The sequence below is a fragment of the Oryzias melastigma genome, linkage group LG16, assembly GCF_002922805.2.
Source record: "Oryzias melastigma strain HK-1 linkage group LG16, ASM292280v2, whole genome shotgun sequence".
NCBI classification, from domain to species: Eukaryota; Metazoa; Chordata; class Actinopteri; order Beloniformes; family Adrianichthyidae; genus Oryzias; species Oryzias melastigma.
In genome coordinates, this window is record NC_050527.1 from 2,753,756 (window position 1) to 2,776,489 (window position 22,734).

At 36.9% G+C, this 22,734-nt stretch overlaps 2 protein-coding genes across 2 annotated transcripts; one reads left to right on the forward strand and one right to left on the reverse strand.

Annotated features, from left to right (window-relative positions):
* Positions 1–5,213: 5,213 nt before the first annotated feature.
* Positions 5,214–19,204, forward strand: gnl2 (guanine nucleotide binding protein-like 2 (nucleolar)). The gene is made up of 16 exons (XM_024266938.2): positions 5,214–5,448; positions 5,807–5,891; positions 5,989–6,083; positions 7,882–8,021; positions 8,473–8,657; positions 8,756–8,822; positions 9,236–9,394; positions 9,504–9,617; positions 15,610–15,738; positions 16,959–17,063; positions 17,283–17,441; positions 17,664–17,771; positions 17,849–18,324; positions 18,634–18,728; positions 18,806–18,882; positions 18,975–19,204. The coding sequence occupies exons 1-16, from the start codon at positions 5,385–5,387 to the stop codon at positions 19,116–19,118; spliced, it is 2,202 nt and encodes a 733-aa protein (XP_024122706.1). The 5' UTR covers positions 5,214–5,384; the 3' UTR covers positions 19,119–19,204.
* On the reverse strand, positions 19,144–22,645 carry dnali1 (dynein, axonemal, light intermediate chain 1). Its single transcript, XM_024266940.2, has 6 exons — positions 22,479–22,645; positions 22,202–22,314; positions 21,554–21,723; positions 21,281–21,459; positions 19,516–19,680; positions 19,144–19,422 (listed from the first exon to the last, which is right to left on the reverse strand). Exons 1-6 carry the CDS (start codon positions 22,557–22,559, stop codon positions 19,357–19,359), a joined length of 774 nt encoding a protein of 257 aa, XP_024122708.1. The 5' UTR covers positions 22,560–22,645; the 3' UTR covers positions 19,144–19,356.
* Between the last annotated feature and the right edge of the window lie 89 nt (positions 22,646–22,734).

Here is a 22,734-nt window from a genome sequence, read left to right on the forward strand (position 1 = left end):
TCACACTGGACAAGCAGGGAGGGACTTCTTGTTCTTTTTCTACCGTTTAGTATTGCATGTCGCCTACAGTTGGAGGAGGCTTGATGCAAAATGTGTAAATCTTGCTCCAGGCTTTTTCTTTAACAGCTTTATTCCAAAATATTAAAGACATGCTGTCATATATCTATATATGTTACGTCCTGCTGCTGCCGGCGGGCCTTTTTCCTATCCAGTCCCTGTGGCTCACCTGGCAGGTGTGGCCAATGTCTCCTGATTGCCACCAGCTGTCTATTTAAGGTGGAGGAGGCCACACCAAGCCAGGCAGGGAGCAGAGCAGAGCAGAGCAGAGCAGAGCAGAGCAGAGCAGAGCAGAGCAGAGCAGAGCAGAGCAGAGCAGCAGGCTGGGTTTCATTTGGTGTGGTGCTGGTTTGTTTTACCCCTTTTTGTCCTCAGCAATCTTAGATTGCTGGGTTTTGTTGTGTTAGTTTGGGGTTGGACCTTGGTAGTTCTGATTTGTGGGCTTTGTTTCATTTCAGTTCTTTAGGTAGTTTTGTTAGGCAGCCTTTAGCAGGGAGCTGCTGACTCCGACGGTCGTCATGGTTGGGTCAGCAGTCTCCCTCACTTATTTTATGTTTGGCCAAGGTTCCAACTCTATTTTGGTTTGTATTTTCTTTAACCAGCACACTAATTATTTGATCTTCATTTCAGGGCACAGGTTTTGTTTATTTTAATAAACTGTTACTTTTATGTTTGGTGTCCAGTTTTTGTTATCATCCCCTTTGTCCCCTAGACTCGAGCCGGGTTACTCTCTGGGGACTACCAAGGTCCAACTGCGTTTATTAATTCGTCCTCCGTGATCAATGTTCAAACGGTTCACACGTATGTTGCTACCAAATCTGAGTCCCTGATTGGTCAAACTTCAACCTGGTTTAACTTTCAAAAAGAGCCCAAAAAATGGTCGTAGAAACTTGTGTGAATGTGAGAGTTTTGAACGCTGAAGCCCAAAACGCATTGTGCTTGTTCACCTAGACTTTTGGTTGAAAGTGGTCGCTTGAACGTGCGTTGCTGAGTCCGGTGTGAACGTAGCTTGAGACACTCGTTCAAGAAACAAACTTGTTTAGCTTCACCATTTCTGTCAGGGGAAAAGGCACCAAATGTCTGCAATGATGCTGTGAAATGTTTGTATTCTTAAAACTCAGTAAAACATTTTGAATGTAGCTTTGCTAAACACTAAATAACAAAGTGAATGATCAAAATGAAGAAAATAAACTTTTTATTTCAAGAAGAGTTTGCAAGATTTTTGGGCATATTAAAACTAATACATTAAGGCAATATTTTCTACAACTAGAAATTTGAAATACAAATAAAGTATTGTAAAAGTAAAAATGTACCAGAAAAAGGAATATAATAAAGTAGACCCATTACATCTTTTTGCTGCATCAATTCCAGTAAAAACAATAGTAAAAGGCCTAACGAATAGCTCCTGACACCACAGTGTCAGCCCTCAGTATTTCAGTAGCCCTCCATTTGAGCCTTGAAACACTCATCGCAGAAATGTTGGCTTTTCTATTGCAAATATTCTCAACAGTGAGGCAGCAAAAGGGGAGCGCTCTGAGCCCTTCATCAATTTTTCTCTTTTTGTTTAGTCAGGCCCACCAGAGTCTGCGCTCTGTCATTTTCGCTGTTGTTCCTCTTTTGACTGGAAGCAGAAGTGCTTAAGGCAGACGCATTATCCACAAATGCACACATTTCCTTGGTTATAGGCAGCTTCAATGCATTGTCACTGACGTGAAGAAACATTTGTCACACTAAACCTATTTCACCGACTTCTCCTCGAGTGTGTTATAAACCTTGAGGATCAAGAAAAAAAACTTTAGCCACTAAAGTCTTTTACATCTGGCACTTCTCACAAAGGGAATGAGGAATGAGAGGGTGCAAAGGTTATTAAAGCAAATGTTTGTAATTCCTGCCACAGCATATTAAATTCTTACGCAGCCACCGTAAGGAAGTAATGGCTTAATTGCATTGTTTACAATAAAACAGAGAGATTTTTTTTTTGTGCTGTTTTACAGCTTTCTGTGAATTTATTGCTGTAGTTAGCTCGTAAGATTTTCACAGTTTTCCTGACAAATATCTTTTAAAGCACACTCATTTGAGCGCCAAGGTTTCCATATTTATTCTTCCATGATAATAAAACCTGTTAATAGGCATCTATTCCATGCAATGGAACAAAACTTAAGCAAAATATGCAAATACTCAAAATATTTCTAAAAGTTCAGAGTTAAGAAATGTAATTATTTACTATAATTTGATGATTAATGAATAAAAGGCAATAGTTTTTTATATTTTTGCTTTTCTTACTTTAGAAGGGCAAAAACAAGACACATTCTATCTTTTAAGGTCAAAAGTTAGGAGAATTTCTCACACCAACTAGTAAAACTTTCTGAAGCAGTTACCTTTTTCTATTCATTTAATGGAAAGAAACGCATGTCTCGTAAAATGTTTTTAAGTAACTTGTTTTTCTTTATATATTTTATTGGTTTAAAACTGCTCATGAGTAGACTTAGATCTTTAAATGTAAACAGTTGTCAATAATATGTTAACCATCCAGTAAAAATGTTGAGTATTCTGAAAATCCTTTAATTGCTTTTTTCTTTTGGTGATTGTGACACCAATAACTCCTTAATGCCTGATTTTTTTCCCAGCTATGAATAAGATATTCACCTGTGTTTTTGCTTTTAAGTAAATGCTACATAATTTTATAGCTAATTTTTTTGTCGCATATTTGAGGCAACAGCATTAAGGGAATAAAGACTGCATGGTAGAGCAGTGGTTAGCAATCTCACCTCACAGTGAGAAGGCGCTGGTTCTAATCCCAGCTGGGACCTTTCTGTGTGGACTTGTTCTCCCCATGTATGTTAGGAGAGTTCCTTATTGGAGAAAAGAGCCCAGAGGAACCTGAAAAAGAGCTTTCGACTTCAGAGAAACATACGCTGCTGTATATAGGCCACAAGCAGGAGTCTTCCTCCAAATATGGATTTATGGAGACAGTTGTTTCCATGTACCAAACCACTCTACATAATATGTGGTGACAGATTCTTGCATGTTTCACATAATCTTACAATAATAAAGTTACAGACATGATGGATTTGTGTTTATTACCGGTATTATACTTAGAAAATACCAATTTTTGACGTTTTTGTCATTTTGTGTTTGTTTTATTTATTTATTACATTTCAAACGTCACAAATAAAGTCATAAAGTCTATGTTTAAAGCAGCTACAAACATTTCACAGAGAATGAAGATTCAATTAAATAAAGTTACCGATCTGCTGAAGATGTTTCTGATCTGAGGAAACTTGTGAATGGGACATTTAAGAATGCTTTATGTTAAGTGATATTAAATACAGTCAAAAAGTTTTAAATAGTACTGAATTAATTTTAAGTGAGAGTTAATTATATACAGATATGTCACCAATCCTCGGCCACTTAAAAAATATTGAAGTAAATATTTAGACATTATTTTTTTCCGGACCTTAACTTCAAGACAATTTTCCTAACTGGACCTCTTTAAATTGTGGTTGGATGGACGAATGGATGGATGGGTTGGTATTACCTATGTGAACTATGTGTTTTTGGCAAAAGTACATTAATTGAGCTATGAGTTTTGGTTCTGCAGCAGAAACATATTCAAACACAGGATGAACATGTATCCAGATGATACTGCCTTCTATCACTCAGCTGATTATGTAAACTGTCTTCTGAAATACAGTACTTCATATTGATGTGAATGTGTGTTTAATGAGGAGACAAAGACTAAAAAGGGTTGTAATTCTCTTTTTACCAACAGTGTTAAAATGCTGACAATGAGGAGTTTTCAACAAGCACTCATTCACAAAAATGAGTTGGATTTGACAGACATTATAGGATCTGATGGTTTACAGACAAAAATTATGAATGTAAATTCATGCAGGGAAGCAACAGCAGCAGCACATTCAGGAAAGAGCTGTGGGGCTTTAAATTGTCTGTTGTGGGTACTGTAAACAATAAATGCAGTGTCTGAAGTTTTCTAAAATAAATAAAAAGATGCCCCTTTCCTCACTTCATAATTAATATCAAAAATTTGTTAAATTGAATTTATCAATAAAACATTTAAATATAAAGATATTTTCAGAAACTGGGTTTTCACAGGTGAAACCCCATAGTGACCAAAAACATTGTTTTCCATGCTGTTTATTAAGTTAAATAATCTTTCATTTGTAAGAAAATGCCCTAAAGGCATTCCTTTGTTTACCTGCTGCTGCATAAACTAAATTCTGAATGTTCAATTTCTGGTTTCTGGTTCTTGTAGGTCTACTCAAAAAATTGTGACTTCCTTGATTGACTACATGTTGACCTAAGACTCTTGAAAATGTGTTATAAATAAATTTTGGGGATATTAATTTTACTTATTTTTGTGGCGTGGAGAAACATTTATCAGTTTGGACACCGATATGGTCATTCCATTCAAGCCCCCTAAACGTAAAATTAAAAACTTTGCAGACTGGAACTTTTACTTTTGAGAGAAAGCAAGCAACCAAGAAAAATAGCTTTGGTGTCATGCATTTGAGCCTCATAGGGAAGACAACACAGGAATTAGGAATTCTATTACAATTCTGCTTTTTTTAATTAATTCAGTGGCACACATTTGTACGTATTTTTATTACAGCTGCATTTGACTATTATGTATTCAAATTTTTACATCCACACTGTTTATCCATGTTTGTTTTGAATTCAGTTGACTTCCTTTTCATCTTATTTCATTTATCGCACCTATACTATTTCTTTTAAATGTTTATTTTAATCATGTTTTATGTAAATCACTTTGAATTGTCTCTGTACATGAAATGTTCTATACAAATAAACTTGCCTTGCAGGGAAAAAATATTTTAATGCAGCATTAAATTTAGAATATATCATCATGTTTTAAATAAATAATGCTTACATTTTTATAAAACTTATCCTTAATTATGATTCCAGCATGACAGTGAAATTAGTATTAATGAATTTATTAAGCCCGTAAATGTTTATTTCAGTAAGTTATCACATCAAGATTTAAACTTACTGATGCCCATTTATTTACTGAAATTATTGCTTTTTTTCTTGTAGTATTTTTCTTTTTGTATGCAACCCCTAAACACAAACATTAGAGCAGCATTCACTCATTGAAAACATCGGGAGTTTTCTGATTGGCTATTGCAGCTGTCGCTCTTCCTCTGACGTCACTTCCCTTTCCTCCATTCTAGCACGTGTAAATAGTACGTGTGCGGAACATATAGTGCCTAAAACTGTCGTTTTTGGACCTAGTCCTCAGGTTTTTCCATTTAGTTTTCTTCTGGTAGGCTTTGCCAGGAAATTTCTTCATCATGGTGAAGCCGAAGTTTAAGGGAAAGAGTTCGATAAACCCCTCAGCTTCCAGCAGCAACCCTGGTAAGCTAAAGCCCCGCTAGCAACGTCGTTTGTTTACACTCGATGCTAACTATGGCTAACCGGTAAAGATAAAGTATTACTGGCTCATTTTATTATCTTAAATTATCCAGTCCTCCAAAGGAAACACGTTTTGTACTTTAAATTTTTACATCTTTCATTTGAGCTAGCGGACTGATTGAATAAAGCTTCAGATAAACCGAACAACTCTGTCTAGTCTTCTCACATTGTGAACTGACACAAAGCAAAATAAAGTACAAATATTTTGTTGTCAGGACGATAGATTAGACATGATTACAAGTCGGTGGGTTTCTCTATTAAGGAAATAACTTAACTATTTTGAGTCTTGTGTGTTTTACAGATCGACCCAAGGGAGCTGGTGGGAACAACATGAGGGACCGAGCCACAATCAAGCGTCTGAATATGTACAGACAGAAACAAAGATGGTAATTCTAAGCAGTATATATCTTGTTTATCTAGAGATATTTGTTGTAGCTTTAATAAATGGTTTAATTCACACTGATGCTGAGTTTATGTCCACAGTAATAAACATGGAAAAGTGATCAAACCCTTGCAGTATCAGTCTACTGTGGCTCCAGGGACTGTAGCCAGAGTTGAGCCAAACATCAAGTGGTTTAGTAAGTATCTTCTTCAGACTGTACATGTGAATGAATCGTCATTCATTGTTTCACAAAAATATAAGACCATTTAGGTTTTAAAAAAGGCTTGGAGTTTAGGTTGATTTCTTTAAAAGCTGCAAAAGTTAATGATAATTTGGAAGAGTAACAGGTGAAGACAACCTGCATTCCATTAAAGTACTTAATATGGCCTGGCAAACTGGAATACATTCTATTGATGATCCTTGTTGTTTTATTTTCGCTGTAATTCTAGAGTCTCTCCATAGATGATGCACTATAAATAAATTGGAATTTGTTGAAGTGCAAAAAGTTATTCTCCATTCGTGTCGTTTTGTAGGATTTGTTGTTTTTCTGATGTTTATGTGTGTTTTCTGAGTCTGACAGACACTGAGATCAATCCATTTGCACAATTGTCACTAAATTGAGAACAAAAGCCACAGTTTCAAAATAAAAGCTCGTAAGTGTTATGTCTTAAAACATCTATATTAATTTGCAATCAAAATTTAAGCACATTTTTGTCCAGATTCCGTGTTATTTCTGTCTCTTTAACATGCTCTTGTAGCAATTTTACTCATAATGGAGGACACATAAAAAATTATGTATGCCTAAAATTGTATTTCTATGTATTTCCTTATTCAAATTGTGATTAATCAGGAGGAGAGGAAAACCAGTGGTTTGAAAAAGCTCAGGTTTGTAATGCAGAATATTCAATGGGCAGGCCAAAGTCTCCCTGCTCCGTTCCAATTCTGATATATCCACTTACAGACAAATTGATTCATCCTCACCCCCCCAGGGTCACTCCTACGCCAACTTTCCTGCCCACAACCCAGAAGCTAATTTCTACTAAACTCCTTCCATGTTTCAGAAAATGTCATAAAACTGACTTAAGCTTTCGGATTTTGGCTAAAAACTCCATAATAATCTCCAAAAATGTAAAGACCACTGTGAACATTTTATAATAGAAAAAATATATAGTTGGAGTGGACTTGTATTTGGGCAGGATGTCTCCATGTATCTGGAGAAAGTACCGGTAAATCATTTTTTACCAGTCCAGATCCACAGCCTCAGACTATGAGGTGTTAGTGCAATCATTTTTCATATTTAAAGTGAGAAATATTCTCTTCTTTCCTTAGTAGTCGTGTCAAATCAATATTTGCACATAAAATATCAGTCATTTACCAACCAAGAGCCTGAAGTTTACAAACTGTAAAGTCTAGGAAGCTTAAAGAAATGGAAGTGATAACAGGGTAATTATTGACTAGACTTTGCTGAATGCAGCCTGAACCTCTTGCTTGTAGAGCACACTGCTTTGTTACTTCATATTATGTCAAATAAAAGTAATTAAGATCTTAAATGACAGCAGAAAATCAAGTGTTTTAACTAAAATATACTAAGTTTAGTCAGAAAATGTTGTTTCATGGTGTTATAGAAAAGATTCTATAAACATAAACGTCAACAGCTGTTCAAGTGTTTTTGGATTTCACTAAGATTATTTGTGATTTAGACACCATGGATACCAAGTCGCAGTTAACCAAGTGAGTAAACACGGCAGACATAACAACAAAAATATGTTCACTAATGTCAGACCTTTCTCACATAAAATGGTGAAAAATAACTTCAAAACAAGCATAAAAAACAACAATATATACTAAAAAAAGTAAATAATTCTATTTTCATTTTGTGCTTTAATCTTAAAACACTAAATCTTCTGTGACTGAGGAGAAACTGAACAATCTAATCAGAATGATATCTATAAACTTGAATATAAGTTTTCTATTTTTTTGGTGTTGTTTTCCAGCAAATACCCGAGTGATCAAGCAGTCGTCTCTTCAGAAGTTCCAGGAAGAAATGGGGGCCGTGCAGAAGGACCCGTATCGTGTGGTGATGCGACAAAGCAAACTGCCTATGTCTCTTTTGCACGACAGAGTCAAAGCCCATGTGAGTCAGAGGCCTTTGAGCCTTTCAGTGCCTCTTTAGATTTACGCTTGTCTTAATACAGTAAATAATTTTTGCCCCCCTCCCTTCCTGGGAATGAAGTCTTCTTTTCCATATTTTGGCTCAATATTGACAAATAACTCAGTTGAGCTGGAAGTAGGAATGTGGTTTTCGTTTGAATGTTTCTGAGGCAGTTGTTGTCGCCCGCTGTTGTGTGTTCATTATGGTTGCTTGTCGTTTGTCTTCATGCTTTTGTTCTGTCATAAACGGTTCCTGTGATGTCTAAGGCTGAAGTACAACATCACTCTTTTTGTCTGAGCAATTATCACTTGTACAAAAAAGTTGTGAAGAAACAAGTTATTGTGTGGCATAAACAGATGACGTTCAGAACTATTTTGATCCTTATTATTAATCATTTAATATGCTTTATTAATGTTTTTATCTGCCTTCACAGAACTCTAAAGTCCACATTTTAGACACGGAAGGCTTTGAAACCACGTTTGGACCCAAAGCTCAGAGGAAGAGACCCAGTCTCATGGTGGGCGACGTGAAGGATCTTCTTGACCAAGCAGAGGCATCAGCAATGAGCTACAACGCAGACCACGACAAAGACTTAGTCACAGAGGACACAGGAGTCCGGTGAGATCTTCACTCACTCAGAATGCCTGAAGGAGCTGTCAAAATGTCTTGTTTGAAAGCAGTTTTATTGAATCCTTCTGTTTCTTTACTGATTTTAGGGAAGAAGCACGAGAAGAGATCTTCAAAAAGGGTCAGTCGAAGAGGATCTGGGGAGAACTTTATAAGGTAATCATGTTTATGACGGTTTTAAAGGGTCTTAATTTTAGAAAAAGGGGGTGGATGAAAACAAAATGTTGTAGGAATAAATTTAATGTAGGGTAGTTAAATTAAAACAGGGTGTTTACACTCAAATTCTTTAATGGAATCACCTTGATATGAACAAAAAAAAAATCTGTTTTGCTAGTTGGAAACATAAACTGCAGCAGAAAGTTGTTCTAAAATGTTAGTACCATCTGGTACAAATGAACAACTATCATAATGGCCAGTACAGCCATAATATATTATTATTCTACACAAAAATAAAATGTTTCTGGAAACACTTTAGTAAATTAGATCTTTTTATTTAATAATAGTTTATTTTAAATGAAGTGCACAGTGACCTTTGATGAAGTGAAGGGCTGCATGCTCCTCTGCAACAGGTCATCGATTCCTCTGATGTCATCATCCAAGTGCTGGATGCCCGGGACCCCATGGGAACACGGTCCAAGAGCATAGAGACGTATCTGAAGAAGGAGAAACCCTGGAAACATCTGATCTTTGTGCTGAACAAGTGCGATCTCATCCCCACCTGGGTCACGGTGCGGTCCATTAATTTTTGTTTTGCCCTTGTCTGCGCTCTCCCTTCAGATATTTTTTCATATCAGCAGTTTTTTTTTTTTTATAAATATATGTTTTTATTGTGAACAGAAACGATGGGTGGCTGTTTTGTCCCAAGAGTATCCCACTCTGGCTTTTCATGCCAGCTTAACCAACTCCTTCGGTAAAGGATCCCTCATCCAGCTCCTTAGGCAGTTTGGCAAGGTAAGCTTACCTCTAAACCAGGGCTGCTCGCTCTATTTTGGCAAGCTACTTTTGAATATACATCAAGGTCTGGATATTATGCACCAAAGTCACTTTATTCAACTTCTACATTATTTTCAGTCTAAAATACTATATTAGTGTACTAATAATTCAAAAACTCCTCTGTAAAAGTACACAAATCTCTGTGAGGTGACAGTGCAGGTTGTGTAGAACAAGAACATATCAGTCAAGGCCTGGAATTATGCACCAAAGTCACTATATTCAACTATAAAGTTGACAACTGCTAAATCTTCAGTCAAAAATGCCATCCTCATGTACTAACAACTCAAAAACTTCACCGTAAATGTACACAAATATTTGTGAGGAGATAGCTTTGTCGTGTGTATTGATATTATTTTTGCAGTAAGACATAATTAAAACAGATTAGCTGTTTTGTTATGATAACAGAAAGTTTCATGCTCCGGTGTAAGCTGTGTAATGGAAGGGAGTCATGACATTCTTAACCACAGCTGAGGGTATGGCGGCCCCGGCCCCTGGGCGGGGCTTCTCAAGTGCGTGCTTCTGGTTGGCACTGCTCCCTGAGTGGACTCGGGCCTTTGGGGGGGGGGGGGACCCGGCAACAAGTCGGATGGACTGCTGGGTCTCAGTCTCGCTTCCAATTAAGGAGGCACTCGAGCCGTACTCCTCGAACAAAAGACTGCATTTATGGCACGGATGAGGAGGATCACTCTGTCTCTCTGTGCCTTAAAACCAGGAGCGCGTTATTCCTCCTCTTAGGGGGATAACACCTGTTTCGGATGATAATTATCCTCGGTGATCATCTTCATCAGAAAATCAGGATTTTTTTTTTTTTTTGGGCCGCTTCAGCTGATGCCATTTCTCCATGCGGGGGTATGATGCAAAGAGGGGAGTGGCTGGCGGGCGCTCCCCCTCCAGGGTGGGGGTGGGGGGTGCCGCTGTGCAGAGATGCACCTCAGCACCTCCTTCGGATGCAAAAATTTCATACAAGCATCTTGAGTTGTAAAAGTTTTGTGACAAACCAGAAGAGTCATACAACTGAACAAAAAATCCTCCTAATATGTGAAACCGCGAATAAAGAAACTTGAACATGCGGGGGAACACTACATCCTTTATTTATTTATGTTTGAAAGATATACAAATTTTGTCAAATCTACCCATATATCCTTCATCGACGTATTTAGCACCCCATTTTGGAATCTTTTACATTTTATTTATTTATTCATTTTTTAAGAAATATTCAACTGTTTCAACATTCAAAGATTCAGGAAATCATAAGTGAATAATTTTTTTTCCCATTACTGTCGGATAAAAAGTAAGCTGTAGAACTCATTCCCCAATTCTCAATGGTGATTTCAGATTATTGTTTTCTCAGATTAGTAATCTCGTCTTTCTAAATTATAAAAATATTATATATATATATATAATAATAATGAAAAGTTATCAGGTCTTGATCACAAACTCCAAGAAAAAGTTTAAAACCAAAGTGTGAAGGAAAATATGCACTCTTGATGTTTCTATAGGATTTCTAACTTAAATTAAAGCATACGTTTGTTTAAAAACATGGATGGAAGCAGAAGTGTTGGCTGTTTGATGGTGTGGAGTGTTCTGGTTTCAGTTCATTTAATGGCAAAGATGATTGACATCCCTAATGACTTAGAGAAGCAACTGTTGCTTTGTAGTCAAGGAAAACTCGTAGTCCGTTTCCAAGTTGGAATTCATTCTTCATGAAAACATTTGCAAATAAAAACCGGTCAAGATGATCTGCAGAAAAGTGTACTTCACAGCGATTCTGCCTCCAGGTCAGCTTGTGCTTGAAGGTGCACGCCGTACGCTGGAGGCAAAGGGTACTTTGAAGACGACAAATGAGAAACGGATTTTCGTTTTTGGCTGTTTTGCTCCAAAAGTGAGGATGAGCCTTCATTGGGATCACACAATTTAAAAAGGGATAGAATTTTTTTTTACACTATTATTTAATTTAATATTTTTTAAACATTGATAATTTGCACTATATTCATGACATAGCTTTTTCTTTGTTTGTTGCATGTTGAAATTTATTGATCAGAGCTCCGATAAAAATGTAATCCCCTCCATGGGATAAATGAAGTATTCTGATTCTGAAGTATCGTGCAAAATGCTGTTTTAAAAAAGCATGTCTTGCTGGTCTAGGAAGCTTTAATGGGATAAAAAACAATTACAAGACTGATTGTTGATATTTAAGGTACTTGTAGGTTATGCTTATTGCTCGACTTGTCTCTTAACTAGAAAAAAGAAATATGATCACATCTCCACTATTTTAGCTTTACTACTCTGGTTGCCTGTTTATTCCAGAATTCATTTTTAGATTCTTTTATTTGTTTCTAAATCCTTACATGGTTTGGCACAACTTTACCTTCACTCCCGTCCTCTTAGGTTAGCTGCTTCTAAAAGTAGCCCCAAAACTCATTTTTCATTGGCTGTTTTTAACTCTTCTCTTAAAACCCACTTTTTTTCTTTTTCTTTTAATACTTATTAGTGAAGACGTTCCCTGTCATTTTTACGCACCACATTTCAATGTATTCTCTTTTATGTATTGTTTGTGATGTGTTTTGTTTTGAGAATGCCGTTTTATAAGCATTTTTTGTACACTATGAATCTAATTTTATCTCATTCTTTATATGTTTTTATTCTTGTCATTGTACAGCACCTTAGGTCTGTATGGGCAATTTAAGTGCTTTATAAATAAAGTTTTTAATTATTATTATTATTATTATGGTCAATAAAGTAAACAAAACCAAAGAAAATACTTAATCTGACACTTAGTTTGTCAAATTGTTGTATAGATGCAGGATAACTAGATAATTTAATTGCCAATGTTACTGAAACAATGGAAATTAAAAGGTGCTCTGTGATCACTGCATCAATCAGTTATAAAAGCAAAATTTACATATAATTAAAAAAATATTAAAAACAATTATTAGAATATATATTCCTAAAAACCAGCTCATTTACTTTGTGAAAGTGTCCACCCTGAAACTGGACGTTCGTGAGTTCAAATCCAAACAGAGTCATTCTAAAAACTTTAAAAATGGGGCCCAGTGCTTCTCTGCTTGACACTCCGGTTGGATTTGATGGGTCAAATTCAGAGAACACATTTCACACACCTAGCGTAGCAGCTAATGAGACTTTAAGTTTTGAACATCTTATGACCACACACTAACAATAGAGCAACTATTTCAAAACATCCGATCACATTTTGCGTAATTCCAGCAGCTGCACTTTTTTTTTTTTATCAATGTACAGATAAATGAATAGCATTTGTGTCAACACTGAGCTTGAATCTTACTTTGCCTGCTTCATTAGCCTGAAAGCAGGCGTTCAAACACAACCTAAACGTGATAATTAGTATCAAATTATCACGTTTCCTGGATCATACTTAAAGGACTTTTTGAAAATCCTTAAATCTTGTGAAAAGGTTCAATTTTCTTGGTCAATCTTGTATAGAATAGTTTTACATAAATATTTGCAGCCTTTTGTTGTAATTATTATGATTACGGTCTAAAGTCAGGGAAATCCATTTCTAGGGAAATATTTCTATTTATATGCTTTCACCTAAGAAATCTATTGGCAGAAAATGTTATTTTCTGCTTTAAAAATATGAGACAAAATGAATTTACTGTGTATTTAAAATTATAGAAGAATTCATACTTATAATCAAATGTTTTATAATAGTTATATCATAAAAGTTTTAAAGTTTGTTCTGGTTTCGAGTCGTTTTTGCTCTTGGAGAAAAACAAATCCTGAAGTGAGTTTATGCCTTTAGAGCAAATCCTTGTGGTAATTTCCTGCTGTGAGCAGAGAGTACAGCCAGTGATTTTATCAGTTGTGTCATTCACTTTGAGCAGCACGTTTATGAGCTGTGCAGCAGCCAGGCTTCAGGCTCCACACTAAGACCGTCTTCTTCAGAAGCCTCGGAAAGAACTGCTTTTTTTTTTTTTTTACAGCAGCTGATGTGTTTGGTGTTCATGTAAGCAAATCTGTTATGTGTGATCTCGGAACTGTGAAGACTGCAGCCCATCTTGATCTTAAAAACAAAAAAAGAAAGCTGGGGAACATATCCCAGAATGCAGCTGTGCGGCGACCTAAATGCAAGTTTTTCATCAAATTTGGCAGGTGGCTGGAGGTGACGCTAGTTATCGGGAGGCGACAGTCGCACTGTTACACACCGCGTGGTGGCCACTGAAGTTTAAAAAAAATAAAGTTAAAGTTGGACAATTTTTTACATCAGTCAGTGGTCGCCTGGGCACATTTGGAGGTCGTGGCGGTGGCAGTCCAGTGACAGATAGGTGGGAAGAAGTTAGAACTTAGCCTGTTTCTTCAGGAACAGGGGCATGTTCTTCTTTAAGAATTGTAGCTTTTCTGCTATGTCACATGACGGTCAGTTCCTCCTCTCATCAACAACATTGAATGCAGCACTAAACAGCTTCTACCACGTCGGACACAGAAGGAGTGCTGCTAACGCCGCTAACTTTCCTTTTAGCCCCCGCAGCCGTCTCTTTCTCGTATTCCTCATTCTGTTTTGGGTGTTTAGCTTTGAAATACTTGATTAACGCAGATGTAATGAAGGTTTTGGCCGATGAACCCTCTCGCCACAATTTAGTTTCATAGCCGCTGCTAACTGCAAATCTTTTGTTGTTGTCAACACTTTGAAGATTTCCCACACAGTCAAAATTTTAAAGTAGGCTCTAGATCGCTGATTTTGTAAGACAAGCTACTTTTCTGCCTCATTCCCACTGAAGCCGAATGTTTTTTGCAATATTTGGTTGCAATATTTTGCCTGCTTTGCTGGCCGGTGGCCCTTGATATGGACTCTCACTGTCCAGAGACATATACACATCAATCGTCCAGTAAGAGCCGCTGCCCGACTATCGTCCGATTTCATGACCTCATCCCCGCCTGACTGACTGATGGTCGTCTGCATTCACGGAAACACCAACTAGTTTAAAAAAATTGGGCATCGGCAGCTAATCTTGAAAATTCTACCGATGCCTCTTCATCCCTCGATTGTAGTTGTGACCGTAGCATAAGCATGGGAGAGAATGTATCATGATGGGGGCTGGGTGTACAGCCGCAGCACTCAATAATTAGAGTCGTAGGTCAGTCATAAGTTTCTTTGCTTCCATAGGAAAATGTGGAAATGTTTTTTCCTCTTTTTGCTGCTTTGGAGAACAATCCCTGACACGTTCATTTTCTCTGTGTTTGCAAGTTTCGGGGCCTCTTTGATAAGAGGAAGTTCAGCGAGTCGAGGTCAAGATGCTCGCTCTGCCTTTTCAGAACATTCCATCTCTTTGCAGCAGAAACTTTTTTCAGGATACTTCCCCTTTATTTCCTTTCCTTTTTTCCATCTCTTAAATTTGTCCATCTGTGTTTACTTTAGTTGTGCCATCACCTCAGTTTCTGAAACATTGGACTAAATCTGTTCAAAAATGGCTTCTTTATACATAACATGATTCATTCTGCTGCTTCTGGCAGCAGGCAAATGATCAATAAACACTGGTTCCTTTGGCTCCTTTCGCATGCCTCTGCCTTAACTCTGCTTTCTAAACATTTGAAAAATGATGTGAAGTGTTCAGATAATGAGCCTTCTTTTCCTCCTTCATACCCCCTCATCCCTTTATTCTCTCGTTTAAAAAAAAAACACATTTTCCAGAATAAATTGTTTTTTATAAATATTCGGTTGGAAAGTTTTAATATTTTCTGCTCATTAGCAGCTCTAATAACCCCTACTACAACAAATATTCACAATGTGTTCCAAAACAAAATAAAGATTACATTGTTAGCAAAAAAGATCATTTGGAAGCATTCTGGTTTAATTCTGCTTGTTTGAACAGATGCACAGAAAATATCTCGTTGTTGAAATCACATCTGTGAAAGCAGAAAACAAACTTCAGTTAGGGGCTTCAGCTCTCCTTTTTTTCTTTTCTACCTCTCACAGCTCCACACAGACAAGAAACAGATAAGCGTGGGTTTCATCGGATATCCAAATGTGGGAAAGAGCTCTGTGATCAACACTCTGCGCTCCAAGAAAGTCTGCAACGTGGCGCCGATCGCCGGAGAAACAAAGGTAAATTCGGCGTCTTTGATCAGGCAACAGGACACTGGAGTGTCTTCAGGACCTGGAATGCTCTGGATCACAACACGTTTACTTTGTCCGGTTTTAAAGAGAGCCATCTTAAGAGTGGATTGACCAATAGTAGGAACTACTGCTTACAAGCTCCTGACAGTCCAGACAGGAAATCAGTTCAGAGCTGCTAGACCAAACAGACGCATCACTTCCTGTAGACGGAACAGTTCATTCTGCAGGTTTTACTGATACAGAAAAGTAGCATTCAGCTAGTTTTTCCTTAAAACCATTTTCCATCATGGAGTACACTAAAAATCTTTGAGCTCCATTTCAAAATCCATTCACCTAAGACGTTAAATCTAATGTGATTAGATCTATAAATTGTAAAATCTGTTCTTTCCTGCTCAAAGAAAAGGTGAAAGTATAATGTTTTTAGTGTTTTTAACACGTTGTCGTTTTTTTGATGATTGATAGAGTAAATTAAGCTCAATATTACATTTCTGAGACATTTATATTCAAATTGTTGTGAATCAGTTGAAGAATTAAAAAAAAAAATGCTGTATTTGTGACGTAAAAAATTTGCCGGGCGATCCTCAAGCTCCCTGCTCTGAGCTCTCAGAGGGAGAGGAAGGGGGGCGGGGTTGATCCATGTCACGGCCACATCTCAAAGGCGAATTTGTAATGAACTCCTGCCACTCTGCAGAAACTATGTCCTTGAAAACAAAAACTACATAATCATGATTAAAAGAACACTGGAAACTAATTTTTAAATGGATGATAAGAGGATTTTTTTTTAAACAACCTTTTTTTTCCATCTGATCCTTATTCATGATTTGAATCAAAGAAATGCTCATACATGCAACTTTGAACTTAATTTTATCTATATATGTCCTTCATTTATAAAAAAATGCCACAAGATAAAGTTCTTCGGAGTGGATTTTAAACGATTTAAGGAGTGGATATTTTTGTTCACCTGTTCCATAAACCTGATGGACTTTTAGAGCATCTTTTTTATGGTTATTTTCTCTTGCGTACTAATAACCACATGATCTAGAGAAGTTCAAAATGTTGCTCTATTCCATCCTTTCATATTGAAAAAATGATTTCAATATAATCAGACTTTTAAAAAAAAAGCAATTACTGAGTTTGCTCCCTACTAGATATTTTAGTTTTTTTCAATGCAGGTGTCATTAATAGCACTGTTTTGTTGAGTTGTGTAGGTGTGGCAGTACATCACTTTGATGAGACGCATCTTCCTCATCGACTGTCCGGGTGTGGTCTACCCATCAGAGGACAGCGAGTCGGATATTGTCCTCAAAGGAGTGGTGAGTCGTTTTCCTCTCTACAAACATTAGGATTTATTCTAAACAACCAAAGAAACAGTTACAAATAAATAAATGTAAGCATATTTACTGTTAAAAGTCCATCTAATGCATACATTTTAAACCTTCTGGATTCAGAAGTCACACTGATCCCTGCATCCATTTCTAGGTTTAATCCTCCAATTATAATTGACAGATTACACTTTTTTTTTTCTCCCAAAGGTTCAAGTGGAGAAGATCCGGAATCCAGAGGATCATATTGGAGCGGTACTGGAGCGGGCCAAGCCCGAGTACGTTCAGAAAACATACCGGATCCCGTCCTGGAATTCTGCGGAAGACTTCCTTGAAAAGTTGGCGTTCCGCACCGGCAAACTTCTGAAGGTCCGTCTGCCCCGACGTCACGGGCCGGAATGCTCCTCACTTATTTAGTGTTTTTGCAACAGTATTCTAAATGGTTTGCCTTTTTACAGCAGCATTTATTAAATATTACATTTTTTTGTTTGTTTTTGCCATAATATTCAAATAACTCCCTTTGAACTATTAATCAGTTAAAACCCAAAGGCTGCATGCATCATGATTCACTTTCTTCATCTGTGCTGTAAGGGGGGTGAGCCGGACATTAGCACGGTCTCCAAAATGGTGCTGAACGACTGGCAAAGGGGTCGGATCCCTTTCTTTGTGAAACCTCCTGGACCTGAAGGAGATCCTGAGGTTGGACTTTTTCCATTTCTGTTGTCCAACTTTTCCAAACGCTGTAAATGAATCTCCTGTTCGTCTGAATTCTTTAGGATGAGAAACCGTTGCCCGTTGAAGCACCACCAGCAGATTTAGAAGAAAGCATGCAGGAGGACGCTCTCAGTTCCACTTCAGCCGAACAAGAAGAACAGCAGCAGAAAAAGAAGGAGCAGGTCCAGAAGATCCTCTCTAATGTCCGGCAGAACTTTGGCAAGATAAACGTGGTACCGGAGTTCAGCGAGGAAGATCTGGTTCCGGTGGAGATGCCCGACTTGGACATGTCGGACTTTTCTGGCTCTGAAGCCGAGGAAGATGAAGCAGAAGACGAGAGGTTAGAGGGAGATGACGGCAAAAACGATGCTGAGAAAAGCATCGCTGAGACGTCGGGAGCCACAAATTCTCAGACTGACACCGACAAGGAAAAAGACGAGAAAAGTTCTAAAGACGTCATTCGAGAGCTGGACGCAAAGATCGCAAAGTACAAGCATTTCCTGGACCGAGCTAAATCGAAGCGCTTCTCTGCAATCCGGTCAGTCCTCTTTTCTAGATATCACTTCACACATTCTAGCTTCAAGCTTTTGTAGTTTTAGTTTAAGGTGAGCCTCTGGATGAGCAGTAACCATCTTATGTTTTTTTTTCGTCTTGCATTTCTTTTTGTTCTTTAATCTGCAACTCTTGTTGAGTTTAAGGCCACATATCCGAGAACAAATTCAAATGACAGCCGTGAAGTTACTCTCGGTCCAACTGAATTACTGTTCATTTCAGCAGATCTCAACAGAAGAAAACAATTTTCTTTGCCTGGTTACGGGTTCACGTTTTTTTCTCTCTCTCTGGACAGGATACCAAAGGCTCTTTCTGACAAAGTGTTCACAGACGTTAAGACTAAACAAGCAGCAGCCAAACAGGCACAAAAGAAAGCCAGTCAGACAACAGGTATGTCTCCTTATGGGGTTGAACAGGGAACCGAGTTTAGTTTATATAAAAAAATACTGATTTGTGTTTGAATTCAGCTGTAAACCAGAAAAGCAAGAAGAGGAAAGCTGAGGGAGACGAGGAGTCCCTGCAGCCCAGACTGACCTCTAAACAGGTTTGCAGCTTTTGATCTCGATCCTACAAGTGAAGAAGTTAGGAAAAAAAAAGTATTTGTTTTTAATTGTTCTTTTTAAATAATGTTTTTAGAAACGAGCAATGGAACGGGCCCAGAAGGTGAAGAAAGTGGGTGTGCGCTACTATGAAACCCACAACGTCAAGAACAAGAACAAGAGCAGAAAAGTTCCAGCCTCAGCCACCAAGGATCAGAGGACGAAAAGATCTAAGCAATAAAATTAAGAAAAATATGCAAGAAATCTTTATTTAAATTGGCTTTTGACAAAGCCTTTTTATTGAAATAAAACTAATGATTCACAAAACTCTGATTTCTCTGTTTTTACTTGAATACCAGCAAATCTATGTGAGGTTTGTATCTATTAATCCTAAAAAGATGTGGTTTTTATGTTTAATTGGTAAATTCAGTCATTTAAAAACAATCTAACATATATATTATAAATTCTAACATCCTTTTTTAGGACGCGGTCGCTGGGTTCCTGGTTTGTAAGTTCATTGCTGAATGTATATCTTCCAGCTGATCCTAAAAAGACAAAAAATATGGTTAAATATTTTACAAAATCAGATATGATTTAAAAAAAAAAATTAAATCTGTTTTTTAATGTTCAAAGATCACCTTGAGTTGCTGTATGGCTCTCTCCTTTAACTGAATCTCCTCGTTGTGCTGTTTATCTTTAAGTTGTTTCTCTTCAGCTTCTCTTTTTTCAATCAAGTCACATTTATCTTTTAACTCACTGAGTTGCTTCATCAGATCTTTGTTTTCAGTGTTCAGGTCTAAGATCTAATAGAGGAAATAAAACAGATTTATGAGGTAAAGGTGAGATTCTTTTGGTTCTGTAAAGTGTAGAAATGGCGCCCCCTGCTGGGCTTGTGACCAAGGTACAGAACTTTGGTTTTAAAGCACGCAGAGCCATTTGGGCCACAAAAATACCCAGCGACATCCACAAACTCCTACTTTACCATTTAGAAAAATACAATTCAATTTGTTTTTATCTTTTAGCCGATCTTTTATCAAATTTAGCTTTTCTATATGCAATAATCTAGACTTTCTTTTGACATCAAGACATGCAAGTACCTTTCAAAATAAAACATTTTTTAAATAAATAAAAAGCCAAGTAAAAACTGGGTTTTTCTTTTTTTTTTTTACTTTGGTGCACCTTCTTCCTTTTTCTTCTTTCACTTTCAAGTGTAAACATGACAACATTGACATAGAATTCAATAAAAAAATCTAAACATGTAGATGCAAATATATACTTTTGTCTCTCCACCACATTTGCTTATGGAGATAAAATAGACTCACCCCAATTTGTGCGTACATAGTTCTTGATTTGCACGTCACTTTGGATTTGTGTATCACTAATTTTATATTAATCATCAGGCATATCTGTTTAAGAAAGTGGGAAAATGGCAAGTCTTCACCAGTCAATATTCACAATCTAAGTTCAAAGCGGCTGATGAAAAACTGACTCAGCATTGTAGCAGCATTTAAACCAGGGTGGGCAAACTTCTCCACTCTTGGGCCACAAAGAGTTCTAAAATTTGACAAAAGGGCTAGACTAGCAGCAAATCAATGCCATGTTTTAGTGATTCCAAATCTTAAGAAAAAGAAATAACATGGAGTGTGGACAAAAACATGCTTTAATGTTGATTTAAAATAAATGTATTTTAAAACTGAACATATTGGAGTTTTTAATTTAAAAATTGGGTTTTGTTCTCACTTTAGAGACAATTGCACAGATAGGTTGATGTCCTTCAGGAAGTAATTTGTAGTAGTAGTAGCCGTAGTTTTCTCACCCCTGACCGCCGCATCACTTATGTACAGATCTTAGAGACGTGAAAAGAGTCTAAAATCAGATTTGTGTGTAAATGTGGTTTGTGTGTGTGCAAAATTTTTAAAGATTTTTGTGTGTAGTTAGTTTAAAGCTGTTGTAATTTCAAGAGTTTACATTGTGTTTTTTAAATTTCTGATTTTTTGTGCTTATGCACAAAATGTATTCTATTAGTTACAAAATTAACAATTACGCACACACAAATCCAAAATTACGCACAAAATCGAGAATTATGCACATACACATCCACAGGATGAGTCTATTTTTTCTCCATACTTGTGCAGCAGAAGATGAGAATATGTGCTTCAGGCTTATTCTGAAAATCAAAAAAAAAAAAAAAATTAAGAGAAAAAATTAAAAGAATTAAGCTAAAACTACATTTTAATTCAAAGCCAAGGAGTCACGGCGTATGGATAAAAGAGGCGTATGTGGCTTAGCAACCTCAGACCCCTGGTTTGAACTGATTTGTAAATAAAACAATTTTTCTTAATGTTACACAAACTTGACTGGTGTTTTTCTGTGGTTTAACTAACACAGAAAAAAATGTCTTACCTTTGTCTGGGTTTCTTCCTTGCCCTGCTCAGCATGCAGTGATTTCCTCATCCCAAAAGCCACGCTGCTCTCAGACAGGTTCTGGTAGGCTCTTATCATCATCTGCATCTCGTTTCTGACCCGGCACAAGAGCAGACCTCTCTCCGCACATTCAATAGTTACCTGTCTGATGAGTTCATCTCACAAAGAAAATTAGATGCACAAAATGATAATATTTCATAAATAACCAGATTTTTTTCCCGACTTCAGAGAGAAGTTGCTTTTCTGTCTTACCGAAACATTGGGAAAACAGAACCCAGCGGATGGGGCAGATGCCTGTTGGTTTGGCCTTCTTTTGCTTGAGTTTCACGTTCAGCTGCTCCTGCAGAAGAATGACGTCTCTTCTTGTGCTAATGCTTGTAGACACTTTTTGGACCCAGTGTTGGTCTCCATCGGTCCATTCTCTGGCATAAGAAGAAGTCTGAATTTACTTAGAAAATCATTTGAAATGAAATGATGCTTTAATGATTTGAGGTTATGCATCAGCTTTTTCATTTTAATTTAAGTAAAAAGCTTAATTTGAACATACATATTGGTCATAAATGTGAAACAATGTATTATTAGTTGTTAAGAGTTAAGTGAAATCATGACTATAAGTTGTTTAAAGTTGGACATTCACTGGCCTTTTTGTCCGTATTACTTAAAAAAACCGGGTAATTTTTTTTTTTTTTTTTTCTCAATGTCATAGTAGATATATCTGAAATTCTTGTTTGTATTTTTGCTAGTTTGGACATGTGTGTTTCTCACAACGCCAGAAGTTTGGTACCAACTTCAAGATGTGTTTACTTGGGGATCAAACATCCAGAATGTATCTTATTGAAAGTCTGTCATGTAGTGGAAGAAATGAAATTCGAATCCTTGGTGATCAGGTGAGATATTTACCTGGGTGGTAAAATGCCATGCAGAATACTTTCATCCACATTGTGAGTGGGGGGAGATGGAACACCCGCTGCAAAGCTGGGAGCTGGTAGGTTGCTCATTGTTAAAGTACGACCCTATTTGCAGAAGAAATAAATAAATGTTTTATTTTATAAATTTATTTGTATTCATTTTCAATGTTAAAAGCATTATTGAAATACAAAACAATCAGAGGGGGTTTTTAAAGTATTTTGTAGCTTCTGAGCTCCGTTTGAATTTATAATTTAAAATCAAAATTTACCTTTTGAGATTTTTTATCTGCCCTTGTTTTCACCAAAACAGGATTGTCGTATTTTAAGAGGGAGTCCCCAGGGGAAGTCATCGTTTTGGGATGCGAGTACAAGTTTTCCGAAATGCCGTTGCTCGTTAATAGTATGTTTCACTGTTTGTGCTGCCATGGCAACACGATTTTTCCCCTTTTTCATAATACTAATGTGAATTTTAAAAAATCAAGTTTTATATAAAATTACATGTTAACGTTCCATCCATGGTTTATT

Excerpts from the sequence above, each read along its gene's own strand:
- gnl2 (XM_024266938.2), top strand. The coding sequence starts at position 5,385 with ATGGTGAAGCCGAAGTTTAAGGGAAAGAGTTCGATAAACCCCTCAGCT. Across the intron at positions 5,449-5,806 it reads AGCTTCCAGCAGCAACCCTG|ATCGACCCAAGGGAGCTGGT; the intron begins GTAAGCTAAAGC and ends TGTGTTTTACAG. Across the intron at positions 6,084-7,881 it reads GCCAAACATCAAGTGGTTTA|CAAATACCCGAGTGATCAAG; the intron begins GTAAGTATCTTC and ends GTTGTTTTCCAG.
- dnali1 (XM_024266940.2), bottom strand. The coding sequence starts at position 22,559 with ATGACTTCCCCTGGGGACTCCCTCTTAAAATACGACAATCCTGTTTTG. Across the intron at positions 22,315-22,478 it reads CAGATAAAAAATCTCAAAAG|GGTCGTACTTTAACAATGAG; the intron begins GTAAATTTTGAT and ends TTCTGCAAATAG. Across the intron at positions 21,460-21,553 it reads TCTGTTTTCCCAATGTTTCG|ATGAACTCATCAGACAGGTA; the intron begins GTAAGACAGAAA and ends TTTCTTTGTGAG.